Source organism: Primulina huaijiensis, chromosome 14 (genome assembly GCF_012295235.1).
Source record: "Primulina huaijiensis isolate GDHJ02 chromosome 14, ASM1229523v2, whole genome shotgun sequence".
Taxonomy (NCBI): Eukaryota; Viridiplantae; Streptophyta; class Magnoliopsida; order Lamiales; family Gesneriaceae; genus Primulina; species Primulina huaijiensis.
Window position 1 is genome coordinate 11,799,155 of NC_133319.1, and position 15,153 is coordinate 11,814,307.

The 15,153-nt window shown below is 37.3% G+C and overlaps 1 protein-coding gene across 1 annotated transcript; it reads right to left on the bottom strand.

The window, feature by feature from the left end:
- Nucleotides 1-541: 541 nt before the first annotated feature.
- Nucleotides 542-6,200, bottom strand: LOC140957034 (uncharacterized). Its single transcript, XM_073414087.1, has 3 exons — nt 6,009-6,200; nt 3,755-4,086; nt 542-3,088 (listed from the first exon to the last, which is right to left on the bottom strand). The coding sequence occupies exons 1-3, from the start codon at nt 6,190-6,192 to the stop codon at nt 818-820; spliced, it is 2,787 nt and encodes a 928-aa protein (XP_073270188.1). The 5' UTR covers nt 6,193-6,200; the 3' UTR covers nt 542-817.
- Nucleotides 6,201-15,153: the final 8,953 nt, after the last annotated feature.

The following is a 15,153-nucleotide window of genomic DNA, read 5'->3' on the forward strand; positions in this document are numbered from 1 at the left end:
ACGAGACTTGATCGATGCAAGTGAGAACAAGTATGAGAAGACGAAGGGCGATGATCAATGAGCTGGCTCGGACTGTGCAGTGGACTAACCAGAGGACCGCCTAGTTTTCAAAGATTTTATTTTATGCATGATAAAATTGTTTACTTTGATTTTGACGAATTATTTCATGTTGTTTAAAACAAGCACTTTTGCAAGCTCGTTACATTACGAATATTTTGTTAAACATTTTATTTGTATAGCATTTTGAAAAATGATTGCCTATTTAGGAAAATTTTTATTTTTTCGTAAATTTTAAGTATGTTTAAAAAGTACGGTACGTTACAGTTTGCTGATTCGAGTTCTTTACAACACTAGGCGAATAGAATTCCTCATCGATTTCCAATCAATGGCCGTGGTTGTAAGATATTGCTGGAAGGCCTATGCCTAAAGGGTTCCACAGAAAACCAATAAAGAGGAAACGTAAAAGACCGACTGTAGCGTAAGGAGCACATTGAAATGACGCAGCTAGAAAAAGGAAACAATCTATTAAAAGCCAAGCACAACCAATGCAAAAGACCAACTAATCCACATAAAGAGTTGCATTGATGCATCATCCACAAGTTTTGAAGGAATTAGGAAGCTTGAAATAACTTTTGCACAAACTTTCTACAGTTAAAAAGTAAATGAGATTAAGAACGCAATAGCAGTTAGCCCGTGAACAAGAGCCCAAGAAGCACAATTCTTTAGCAGAAAACCGGAGAATTATGTGTCAGTAAAATTCTATACACAAGTGTACCTCCAAGAAACTATATGCAATTCAAACAAGAGACTTGAAGTATCAAATCAGACTTACAATCACCTCTTGGTTGATGTGAGATGAGACCGTATCCAGACCCTCGGAATTTGAAGACCCATCTTCAGAGGAAACTGCCAGGTCCACCACAAGTGAGTTACTTGGCAAAAGATCAGCTGTTTCATTGCCGTCCATGATTTCAACAATAATTTGTTCAACATTCCCATCATCATCAGCTCTATCATGAATTGAATGGGCTTCAGTATTCAACTCTGCTATGCCACCTAAAAGAGCTTCTAGGGGAGATCTAGTACTGGTGTAGTCATCAAAAGTGAATTCCACATCCAAAATGGGAAACTCATAATCCACGGTGGAAGCACATGAAGATGGAAGATTATCAGTTGTGTCATCTTTGAAGAACCCTTCTACTGAAACATACCTTTCTGGAACAACAGCTCTACACCCAGAATCAAGCCCTAGCACCTTTTTTGTAGTCTCCTGATCATCAAGACCATCAGTATTTGCTTCTCTTGGGTTCGTTTCCACATAAATTTGGTAATTGCATGTTCCCACCAAGTCTCCTGCTTCTGTACAATCACAACTGACACCGCTTTCGCAAGAGCTGTCCACAGTGTTAGATTCAAATATTTTGACGGAGTCACTTGAGTGCACATTAAGAATGCATGTTCTGTCTAGGCTAGTAGAAACAACAGAACTCTCATTCCATGTTAACCCAAAGTCACCCATATTCTTGTTTTCATGAAAATCACAGAATTTTTTGCTTTGAATGCTAGAAGGAATCATCCCAACATCATGGTCCTCCTTATTTTCATATACAGTTGCAGGATCTGAAGAAGAGTGGCCATAATTTAGATGCCCATCGTCACTATTTTCCACTGAAGTAAAATCAGGAATTATAATTGAATGAATTTGAGTAGATACTGAAGGTTCTCTTCCGTAATTTTCTGCAGACGGAATTTCTTGAGCTTTCTTTTGACAAGATTCATCCATACTGCACTGTTCTATTTTTCCATCTACCAAACTGGAGGAGCCTGATATCGTCTGAATATGATCAGAAGGATTAGTTTTAGCAGCGGATATAAATCCAGAAAGAGCTGCAGCTAGCGCATCATCAATTGACAAGGTTTCTCTTGGTTTTATACAATGAGTATCATCATCATCTTCACTACACGAAAACTCAGGAGCGCTGACCACGAGACTTGGACGAAAATTTGCGGTAGAGAATAAACTAGATGTGTCTTCACATAGAAAAACCTTCTTTTCAGAGTCTGAGGCAACACCTGGTGGACAGTCACTTCGCTCGTAGAGTGACTTAGAATCGGACTCACTACAAGAAAATGCAGGAGCAGATATTCTAGTGCAACGTGGCGGTTGACAACAGAAACAATTTCCAGTAAGTTTTTGAAGTTGAGTCTCCGAGGCAACACCTAGTGGACAGTCACATCCCTTGTAGAATGACTTAGAGTCGGACTCGCTACAGGAAAATGCAGGAGCAGATATTCTAGTGCAATGAGGCAGTTCACAACAGAAAGAATTCCCAGTAAGTTTTTGAAGTTGAGTCTCTAAATGTTGAATCCTTGACTCCATGGTCTCCATGGGCCTCAGCATTTTTTCTTCAAACCTTAAGCAAATATCTTCCACTCTGCTCACCCGAGAAATAAGCTGTTCCAACGCTCTTTCAAGGCGACAATGTAGTGAATCATTATCGTACACGGGCTTTGTAGTTAGAGCTGAGGTGGGTTGCTGGGGTTCAGTGAACTCAACTGCATCCTTATCAAGTTCTTGCAACTTCACAGATTGTTGATCAACTTGCTCTCCTGCTGATCCTACATCAATTTTTATCATAGGCCCAATAGATTTATTAGTATTTGGATATGAGCTGGGTTGTTGAAGTTCAGCTGATATAGCTGGAGCTGCATTCGGCACATTTCCATTCTGTCGATCACTTTGTTTTTTTGAACATTCAACATCAATTCCATCTGTTTTTCTCAATCCAATTTCCATTTTATCATCCTTAAGGACTTCCTCAGAGGCATGATTATCTTTTACACATGGACCTATACTCGATCTAGTTGATTGCAGAAGTGCAGGGAGGAGCATGGCCATTATAGAACTTCCAGTCGAACTGCCTGCGACCACTGCCTCATTCGCAGAATCAGTTGACTCCGCAAGATCAGCAAATATGTAAACTTCATCAACATATACATGGCTTTTATTCTGAAGTGATAGGAATCGAATTGTGAGCAATGAGCAAGGCTCTGCATCGCTAATTTGTGCTGTAGCCTCGTACAGATCCTACACATAATAAAGGTAAATAATACACATTGAATTTGCAGGCCACACAAAATTGAACCTTTGTCTGTCCTCATGAAACTACTAACCCACATAGAGCAAGTGGCATGAAAATGGGGAAAGCTAGTATATTTCAAAGGACAAAACAGCAAAATTGTTAAACCAGCGCGTTTTAGTGTTGATTAAATGAAGGAATATAAATAACCAAATTTTGGCAAGTTAATATGAGATTCACGTTGAAATTTACAACCGAAGAACATACAATTAGAAAAAGACAATAGAATCAATCAAACAATAATTAGTGAAAAATGGATCATTTTTTAGTGAATAACCCTGTCAGAATGGTATTGACCATTTAATAGAAATGTTTCAGGAATATACATGAAAGATTCGTGCCTTTCCCAGAATTGATAAACAAATCAATTTTTGCTTTTGTGGACTCTTGCAACACCCCGGATGCCTATCATTATTTTATTTGAAAATTTTATAGAAGTGGTGCTATTTATATGTATCTGAATAGCATTTGAAAGAAAAGTTCAGAACAATCTCCCATTTTGTTAATGCACAGGAGGACAAAAACCATCAAAATTTGAGAAAACTGGATTCTTCAAAGGCAGAAAAACGCAATGCAGTCACGGATAGGAAAGGATATGGATGAGAACATGATACCTGCACTTTTTTCACCCTGTAAATGTTAGTCTTATCCAAAGAACTTCGCCCAACCTCAGGAACTTTAATCTTAACCCAATCATCATCACCACTGCTCCCATCCGTAACGATATCTTCAGGCAGTTCCCCCACAAAACAATCACCACGTTCTTTGGAAACATGTTCAATGCCCGTTGTTTGGAGTAACTTTTCATCTCTTTCAGCAGCATTGCACCGAACAGTGCACAGATACTCATTGCTAATCTGAGGAGGACATGAATAATACAACTCATATACACGAGCAGTGCTTCGAACATAAATTTGACAAAGATCATGCTTTTTCCTAAAACATACTGCAAGCACAGATATTGTTAGTCATCTGAAATTTTGCAACAAAATATTTCATTTAACCAGTAAAGATGAGAATAGTATAAACCAATATAATGTTTTAATAATGTGTGCATACTAAATGCCGTCGCATATCGAATAGAAAACAAGTTCAAAAAATTGCCATTTCAAGAGTGTTATAATCATAAGAAAGTACAGAATAGCTGGGCTCCATGACACAGGTTTCTGAAAAAGAACAGCATGCTTAACTTAATATCATCATTCGCCCTTCAGTATTTTAAGCTCATCCAAGTGGGTAATCGATTTACTGCAAGGAGGCAGCTGTTATGACCCTTGGTAAAGGATCTAGTTATAGGGCGATTGAGTGATTGATCGTTAAGCTCTTTGATTTGTTTGTGGCTTTTCTTCCTTTCCCACCTATTTTGGATTAAGTAAGTTTAGAGGCTTGTTTTCTCGAGAGAACCTCACGATCTTGTTGCTCAAGAATTTGGAATATTACTTTTATATCTTATTTCACTTATTTTCTCACTTAAATACAAATAGGATACTATTTAATAAGGAAACCAACGAGCAATCATGAAACAAATTAAGAAAGCACAATAAATTAGGAAACTAAAATCCAATAGTCTGAAAGCTGATAGAAATCATTATTCCTTGACTGAAGCTGGCTAACATCCTTAATTGTTCTCATCGTTATCCTTTGACTGAAGCAGGTTATTATCCTCCTTGTTGGGCTGCTGGTTTGGATCGTTATTTGCCCTAATTCAGGCTTTTTTGCCTATTACAGCAGCATATCCAACTTCTGAGCAACTATGCATTTTAACTTTTGATGAGTAAAAGTAACAAAAGATATATTCTGGGCAACTAAAATTGTGTATGTCCATATGCTACAATTCAGAAACATTTCCTATAGATAAGCAAATATTCTATTATAAACAAATTTGGTCTGTTCCATATCTATTTTCCAGTTAACAAATGGTGTTGTGAACATGAAACCTGCATTTATGTCTGGTCTTGAACATATTAAATTAACATACATGTAATATGCCTAACGAAATTGAAATTTTATAACATCAAATAGTTAAATTTTCATTTATATATATTTTTATGTCATACACAAATTATAATAAAGTTCATTAAAATGTGAACTATGATATTTTTAGTTAACGTGCCACTTCAGGTTGTTAAAATATTCTTATATTAAGTATTTAAATTCTCACGTGCATATTTGTTGGAAGTGAATTGGGGAACATGATTTGCCGTTGGATATATTATCAGGAGATAATTTTTAACGTAGAAGTTATGCATATACGCATCAAGCACTGCCTATCGTTGCTAGAGGAACTCAGCGCATTAATGATATTATAGCCAATAAATAACATCATGGTATCCAAGGAATCTCGCAAAAACGATTACAAGCACGATTCCAGAAGTCCATATTCAGTTAATCATACATTATAATGATTACGCAAACCATCCTCCAAGTTCAAAAGAGTTGCAAGGTATTCTTTACTTTAATTATTAAATCAAGTTTCACATAGATGTCTCTCCGTTTCAGTCCAAAATAGCATTCTGATTGGTGGTCTCTACCTAGAAAGCTTTCTTCACTCTCCAACCCCATTTTTCATCCAATAGTCAAAACAAGTGGAATCATCCGGTGCAATATTCATAACCTAGATTACTCCGTGCTATGTTCGAGAAAATCCTTAGCTGGTAAAGTTTGTCACAACCTTTTAATCGCTTCCAAAAAATCAGAGCAACAAAATTAAATATCACAGGAAGTAATCCATGCGATGAATCCCCCTCAACCAAAATTCAACAACCCTATGAAATCCCCTAGAATAAACAGTAAACCGAACAAAGCTGTAAAAAAACTAAAAGATTCCGAAAATCGATAGATAATAGAAGAAGCGAACGAGGAAATTACTCTTAATTTCACAAGGGCCAGAATCGAGGCGAGAAGGCTTGAGAACAAGTGGCGAGCTTGGCGCAGAATCATCAGCGTTGGATTCGGCGATCAGGTACTCCGGAGACTCGACTGAGACAGAACCTTCGAGAGAACCGTGAGCGATGGTCCAATTCGCATCGAAGCTCCATGGAACCGTAACCATGCTTTCTTCCGGGGAAAATGAGGAAAACGGGAGTGACCGAAGAGACTATTAAAAAGATAGGGAATGTAATTTATTTTTTATCTTTTGTTTAAAAATTAATTTTTTCATTAGTGGATTTTAATTTTATATATAATAAAATTTATAATTTAATTAAATAAAAAAAACTTATTCGACTCAATTTTTTCATCTTTCCCGACTCAACCCTAGATCTCATTTCATTTCTTATCTTCACAAAAAATCATTTTCTTCTCAACCTTCCATCCTCTCATTTTTTGGCTAACAATTAACCACGAGTCTACAAGTTATTCCTCTGCAACAAATCAAATAAGAAAACCACGTATTTTTAAGAAATTTATTTTGAAATATGAAATTTATTGGATCTCGTCAGTGTTCACGATCCAAGGTGAAAAGCTTCACACTGGGTCGTGAAGCACGTCTTTCACGACCCTGGGTCGTGAACTGGGTCGTGAAGCACACTTTGGGTCGTGAAGCACTTGTGCTTCACGTGAAGCACAACCCAAGGTTGTGAAGCACAAATGCTTCACGACCCAAGACCCAGGGTCGTGGGCTTCACGACCCACTCGGGGTTGTGACGTGAAGACTTCACGACCCCTTCACGACCCATTAATTTTAAATTTTTATAATTAATAACCTTTGCTTTGTTTTAAATTTATACAACTTATAATCTTTTTGTTTGTTATTTTTTTACAGGTTTACTTTCCGCTAAACTTGGAAGGAATCAATTTTTTGAATGCAAGTTAACTTTAGGATCAAGATACGTTGAAATATGTAAAAAGCTTGTATCATTTTTAATTGAGAAAGAGAAAATATTTGGTGCAGTACACTCAATTTGGTAATTTAATTTTATGTGCTAAGGATTATAACAATTTTAATCAAAACTGGGTCGAGGGTTATGACTCGTCACAAAATTAGGTCGATATTATACTCGACCCACGCGACCCAATTTTGGTGGGTCGCGTGGGTCGAGATGGGTCGNTTTCATTAAAGTGAATATGTAATGAAATTTGTTATGAATTGTTGCATGTTTTCTTAATTGCTTGCAAGTGCACAACGTCAAGTTATAATAAAATGTATTTTTGTGTACAAATGTCGATCCCACGAGGAATATATATATAAATGTATATTAATGCTTGTAATTAAAATAGTCTCAATTTTATTTAGAAAAATCGATTAAATGATTTGTTTGCGAGAATAACTAAATTGACAAAGGATTTAAATAAAATATCACAACAAACTTGTGCGAATAACAATAGAAGAAAAGATCTAGAGGTCCGATTTCACGCAACTATCCACCATGTGTTATTTTGTGTAGCTCTATTATAAATGTCATTCTTATTCATTAGCCAAGAATTTTAAATTCTCTACTCCATCTTCCGATTGCTAAGTAGATACTAATTATCTAACAAAAGATTGTAACGTCCCCGTCAACAATCTATAATTAAATAACACAATAAGCACTAATTTCTCTTAATGGCTTCAATAGCAATATATGTCCTACCGAACTCTATAAATACCATCGATGTATTTTTCCCTTTCTTGTTTATAAAATCCCTTTTCCGAGTGATAACTTATAGACATAAGAATCATTCAAGATATGGCCTGTAAAATGAAAGCGTTAAGATTGAAAAAATACAAAAGAACAATAACGAAAACTTATATAGCATAATTCATAAATCCCAACACATGGTTTCTAGTTTTGTTCCATCTTTCCTCTAGACACAAGAATTAGTTCATAATAATAATACAAACAACACAACAACACATGAATCTTAAACAAGACATATCCAATACAACTCACGAAAGACAAACTTAGAACAAGAGTGTGGAGTGCAGGTTATTTCTCTCCAAAGTGTGCAACAAATCTCCTCAGAATGATGAATTTGAGCTTTGAACTTCTTTGTAGCCTCCTCTCCTCTCCTTTGCTCCCTTCCTACCCTAGATAGTAAATAATAGAAGCCTTTTATAGTTCTAGGCAAGTCTTTGCACGCAAAACACAAAAGTCCTCAACTCCCATGCGCAGCACTCCAAAAATCAGCATTTTCCGGACTTTGTCTGTCAACGACCGCGGGTGCGCTATAACACTGCCCGCGGGTTCGGTCTTGGTGCGGGGAATCTTTAATCTCCAAGCTACGAAGACCGCAGGTGCGGTGCAACATGGACCGCTGGTGCGGTACTGCTTCGGCAGAAATTTCTAAAATTGCTTTTCATGGACCGCGGGTGCGGTGCCATTTCTATCGCGGGTGCGGTTTATTCTCGGAAATTTTCATCTTTTGCACTTTCCAATTCAACACTTTTACTACTCCAATTTCTCATTCTAAGCTTCTAAACTACAACAACAACAAATCACATAAAACCTGCTCAAGAATCACAAAATTCTAAGTTAAAAACAAATAATAAAAGTACAATAAATTGCACTTATCAAACTCCCCCAAACTTAATATTTTGCTAGTCTCGAGCAAAACAAAACAACACAAACAAACAAATAAGTCATGAAATATTTTAAATAACTTGGGCTCAAGATAAATTAACCAACTCTTCATGCATTCATAAATCAAAACAATCCAACCAAATTTTCATCTGGATAAAATCATGTAATTGGTTAATTTTTTTAACTTCTTATCTCTTCAACTCATGTTTCAAAACATTATCAATTTATTTCAATTTTTACAAACACAAATCAAGAGGTCTTTTCCGGTAAAGATTTGGTTCAAAGCATATTCATTCAAGAAAGGAATACCCAATAAATATTTGATGCAATGAGGTGTGTGTTAAAATTGATCAAGATTCATACTCAATGGAAGTGTTTATCGATTGTCCATAGGCTAGATCCTCCCAATCACTCTCCACTAGTATATTGGACAACTGTGACTTGGTCAATAAGATTTTCAATGCTTGTAATGTTAGGCCTTGGCTCACGGCTACAAATGAAGATTAGGAATTCAAATAAGGGAGTAAGTTGAATTTTATTTCTTTTGCAAACTCCACATTTTCTTTTATCTCCATTTTTTTTTCATTTCATCTCTTTTTCTCCCATTTTACTCCAACTCTTCTATGAAAAATCATTCATATTTTTTTTTTTTTTTTAGTAGAATTTCAATTTCTTTAATCCTTTGAATTCTTACTCCCTTGAGAAGGTAAGAAATTAGTGTTTAAGATATTCAACAGGGTGGTAAATGTGGGATATTTGAAAGAACATCGAATGGGGTCCTTTTACACATTTTTACGTGTGCCATTCGAATTCATATAAGCTACAAAGAGGTGACAAATGATAAATCATTTTTATTTGGTGGCTTGAAAGGCTCAATCGATAAGAAAAAAAAATCACCTAAATCATTCCTAAATCATAGATTGTCCGTATGTCGCCTCGAGTGTTGTTTGGATAGTTCTAGACAAAATCTCAATTCACCAACACAAAGTAGAATCTAATCATCGTGAAAAAATGGTGTCTCAATGCATCAACCAAATACATATATATTCAAAATAAAAGTGCTTGGCTTCCAAGAAATTCAAGAACACAATTCTTTTCTCATATAGGCTCAACAGGGCTTCAAATGGATATTTATGAACAATATAAATAGGCCCAAGTAAAGTCAAAGATTGCCTCAATCATCTATGTGTTTGAAAAAATTTATTTCAATGTCAAATGAAAATCACAAAGTTGTATAGAAATTATAAGTCTCAAATTATAAAATCTCATGATTGTTCTCTAAATTTTTCAAATTGATCAATTAACATGAACGTAAAGCATGACTTTTCCTCTTAATGCAAAATTTTTCTTTTCTCATCATTGGCCATTAAAATATTTTATGACTAAAAACACTAAAAACACACAAGCAAACAACCCAAAAGAAAATAAAACACACAAAATAAAACTAAAAAAAACACAACACTCAAATAAAACTAAATTAAACACACAAAATAAAATAAATAAACAATATCTCCCCCAAACTAAAACATGTGCATCGTCCTCGATGTGAATAAGCATGAAAATTAGAGGAATACACATACCTATGGCAACGACCGTCAGTAGTCATTGCCATCGTCATCATCTTCATCATCTTGTGGTGGCTGTTGTTGGAACTCCGGCGGGTGGTATATGGATGGCCACTGAGGAGGAGGTGGAAATGGAGTACCAGAGGTTGAGGCTGCTGGAAATTGCTGAGCCAAGACAGACGTAAAATCCATCATATAATCCATAAATGTATCGGTCCTAAACCGAAACGCATCCATGTCTTGACGTTGATTTCGCATTTCCTCTTCCAAATGGGTCAACCTATCTCTCATATTTCCCAGTTGTGGTTGTGGCTGTGGTTCTTGAGCTTGAACATGGGCACGTCTTTGTGCAGCTCTTCTGTTAAATTCCCTTTCAGCTCGACGTGCCGCCGCTTGATCACCTCTCACTGCCCTATGTGGTTGAATCACCACAATGACATTTTTTGGCTTCAACAGTTCTTCATTCACAGCCCAAGTCACTCCCGCATTTTGGCATAATGCTGTGATTAAAGAAGGGTGGAGGAGTCCACTAGGAGAGTTACCATTTGCATATTCAAGCATCGAATTCTGGAGCAATTGCCCTAAATCAATTGCCCTTCCCGTCATAATGCAAAAATGAATACTAGCTCTCTCCTGGATGACAGTGGTGGTGTGTTCGGTAGGCTTGATCCTAGCAGAAATAAATGAATACCAATCTTTGGCAACAGTTTTCATATCAGACTTGGCTAGGCTGACATGCACCTCATCCCTCATTCTCCACTCAGCTCCTTCTATGCAAATTGTTTGAAGAATATGATTATAATCAACATGCTCAGCCCGGTATTCTTCATACTCATCATGCATAATATGAGGGATGCCATATAAAGTATTTATTGTATGTGCATCAAAGGCTACCATTTTTCCTCGCACCAACACCTTCAATCGTTCATGCCTAACCTTGAGGTTAGCATAGAATTCTCTCACCAATGAAATGACAGCATCTTGTGGCTGCCTGCCAAACTCCTCCCAATGCCGAGCAATAAGCATTAAACCAATTTCGGACCGGGGAAAACTCAAATCAAATCCCCTCTCTTTTATAATGCTTTTATTCAAAATTCTCCCATAATTTTCCTCAGCTATTTTGTTCCAAAATTTGTTTTCATCATAGTTTGAAGATGATGATGCACCCTTAGCTTGTTTCTTTCTAGAAGGCATTTTATCAAACACCTTGAGTTCAACAACTTCCCCTTCAATCAATTCACAAAACTAAATGATTCTTCACTCCCCCAAACTTATTCACCACAATAACCACACTCCAACAATTTTCACACCAATATAATCCACAATTTCAAGAATTTACTCCACTAAATGTAAATTTCTTCCATATCCAATAACACCAAATATTTCGAATTTAAAGCAAATGTAGTATTGATTTGCTCACCTTGATTGTTTAAATGTTTCTTGTGGAACAAAATCAAAGCTCCATTCAATCGTTGAAGAAATTTTCGAGCCCCTTTGAAACCCTAGGTTTGGTGTTGATTTTTGTTGAAAGGAAAGGGATATTTGATGGAATGAGTGAAGCTATTTGGTTGTGTAGTGGAGAATTTGTGCTTGGAAGAACAAATATTGAGTGTGGAGTGTGTTTTGAGAAGATGAAATTCGAAATGGAGGAGAGAAATTGAAGAAGGGTTCTTCGGTTATGTCTAAATTCTGCCCCAATCTGATTTTTAAAACGTCGACCGCGGGTGCGGTGTGCAAGGACCGCAGGTGCGGTGTACTCTCGGCAATTCAGTGACCTTTGATTTTCATCGACCTCAGGTGCGGTTCTTTTTGTTGCGCGGGTGCGCTAAGGCTACTGGAATTTAACTAGTCTTCGACGTTCAGCGACCGCGGGTGCGCTCAAGACTTACCGCGGGTGCGGTTGTCCTTGGTAAAAAATTTTTTCTCTCCAATTTTTTTTAGTACTGAAAAGAAAACCATTTTAATTCATAAAATTTTGGGAAGATACAAGAACATACTATTAAAATACACAATCAAAAACAATAAAACAAGAATAAAAAAGAAGACCGAAAACGAAATATAATAGAGAAACATAAATTTGGGTTGCCTCCCAATAAGCGCTTGGTTTAACGTCTTCAGCCAGACTGTCACTAGTCTGATCAGTTTGGTTCGCTCAGCTTGACATTGTCGATATTCCTTACTTCAGTCCCATAGTATGGCTTGACTCGCTGTCCGTTTACCTTGAAGGTCCTCCCATCATTGCATTTTAGCTCAATTGCCCCATAAGGAGACACCGTTTCCACAACAAATAGCCCTGACCAACGCGACTTTAGCTTACCAGGAAACAACTTCAGACGGGAATTGAACAATAGTACTTGTTGTCCTTGTTTTAGCTCCCTTTGTACAATGAGTTTATCGTGCCACTTCTTGGTCTGTTCTTTGTAAATCTTGGCATTTTCATATGCATCATTGCGGAACTCATCCATTTCATTTAACTGCAGTTTTCTGCCTTCGCCAGATGCTTTCAAGTCAAAGTTCAACTTCTTAACTGCCCAGAAAGTTCGATGCTCCAATTCTAGTGGCAAGTGACAGGCTTTACCAAAAACCAACCTATAGGGAGATATTCCAATAGGCATCTTGAATGCAGTCCGATAAGCCCACAGTGCATCATCCAACTTCATTGCCCAATCCTTCCGGTTTGTATTGACAGTCTTTTCCAGTATTTGCTTAATTTCCCGGTTGGATACTTCAGCTTGTCCATTCGATTGAGGATGATATGCTAGTGCCACTTTGTGCTTCACACTGTATTTAGCCAAAAGTGAGCTGAAAATTTTATTGCAAAAATGCGTACCTTCGTCACTTATGATGGCCCTCGGTGTTCCAAATCTGGTGAAGATGTTCTTGTGCACAAACTTAACTACAACACGAGAATCATTAGTACTGGTGGCGATTGCTTCCACCCATTTCGAAACATAATCTACAGCTAATAATATATAAGATTGACCAAAAGAAGGGGGAAAGGGTCCCATGAAATCTATGCCCCAGACATCAAAAAGTTCCACTTCTAAAATATTTGTCAGTGGCAATTCGTGACGCCTAGAGATGTTTCCTAACCTTTGGCACCTATCACATGATTTCACTAAGGTATAGCTATCCTTAAACAAAGTCGGCCAGAAAAAACCAGATTGCAATACCTTAGCTGCAGTTCGTGTAGCTCCAAAATGTCCACCGTATGCGGATGAATGACATAGCTCAAGAATTTGGTGTGCTTCGACACCGTCAACACATCTCCTAATCACTTGGTTAGCACATCTCTTATACACACAAGGATCATCCCAGAAGAAAAATTTGATATCATGGAAGAACTTCTTTTTCTGATGGTGGTTCAAATCTGGAGGAAGAATACCACAAGACAAGAAATTCGCAATGTCAGCGAACCAAGGGAGTACTGAACTTACCTCGAAGAGTTGTTCATCCGGAAATGTTTCCTGTATTACTCCTTCTTCTTTCCTAACCTCTAGCTCAAGTCTTGACAAGTGGTCGGCCACTTGATTCTCTCTTCCCTTCTTATCTTTGATCTCAAAGTCAAATTCTTGCAATAGCAGTATCCACCTTATCAAGCGTGGTTTCGCATCCTTCTTGGCAAATTGGTAGTGAATGGCTGCATGGTCAGTAAAAACAATTACCTTTGTGCCGATCAGATATGGCCTGAAGTTATCGAAGGCAAATACTACAGCAAGCATCTCCTTTGCAGTCGTGGTGTAATTTTGCTGTGCAGCATCCATAGTACGGCTTGCATAATAAATTGCCCTAAACATCCTTTCTCTTCTTTGGCCCAATACCGCACCAACGGCATAGTCACTTGCATCACACATTAGCTCAAAGGGCTCCTTCCAGTCCGGCACTATCATGATTGGTGTTGTCACCAATGCCCTCTTGATTTTCTCGAAAGCCTGCAAACAATCATCATCAAATATGAATGTGGAATCTTCTTCAAGCAAATTACATAAGAGTTTAGTGATCTTAGAAAAATCTTTAATAAATCTCCGATAAAACCCCGCATGTCCTAGAAAGCTCCTTATTCCTTTGATGTTCTTTGGTGGAGGAAGTCTTTCAATTGCAACCACCTTGGCTCTATCCACCTCTAATCCCTTAGATGATACTTTATGTCCCAGGACAATGCCCTCTTGGACCATAAAGTGACATTTTTCCCAATTAAGAACTAGGTTCTTTTCTTGGCATCTCTGCAACACAAGGGATAAGTTATGTAAACAGTGATCAAATGAAGAGCCAAATACCGAGAAGTCATCCATAAAGACTTCCATGATTTCCTCCACCATGTCTGCAAATATATCCATCATACACCTCTGAAAAGTGGCCGGTGCATTGCATAGCCCAAAAGGCATTCTCCTAAAAGCGAACGTGCCATAGGGACACGTAAAAGTAGTCTTTTCCTGATCCTCTGGTACTATAGCTATCTGGTTATAACCTGAATAACCATCTAAGAAGCAATAATAACAATAACCAGCAAGTCTATCTAGCATTTGATCAATAAAAGGCAATGGAAAATGCTCTTTTCGGGTGGCATTGTTCAATTTTCTATAATCCATACAAACTCGCCAACCAGTTACAGTACGAGTAGATATCAGTTCATCATGTTCATTTTTAACCACAGTTATACCACCCTTTTTCGGTACAACTTGTACAGGAGACACCCAACTGCTATCAGAAATAGCATATATCACACCAGCATTCAACAATTTAAGCACCTCATTTTTCACTACTTCTTTCATTGCCGGATTTAATCTCCTCTGATGGTCCACATAAGGAGTATATGACTCTTCCATTAAAATTTTATGCATGCATATAGTGGGGCTAATGCCCCTAATATCAGAAATCGACCATCCCAAGGCAGTTTTATATTCCCTCAAGACTCTCAATAATTTAACTTTTTCATCAATAGTAAGG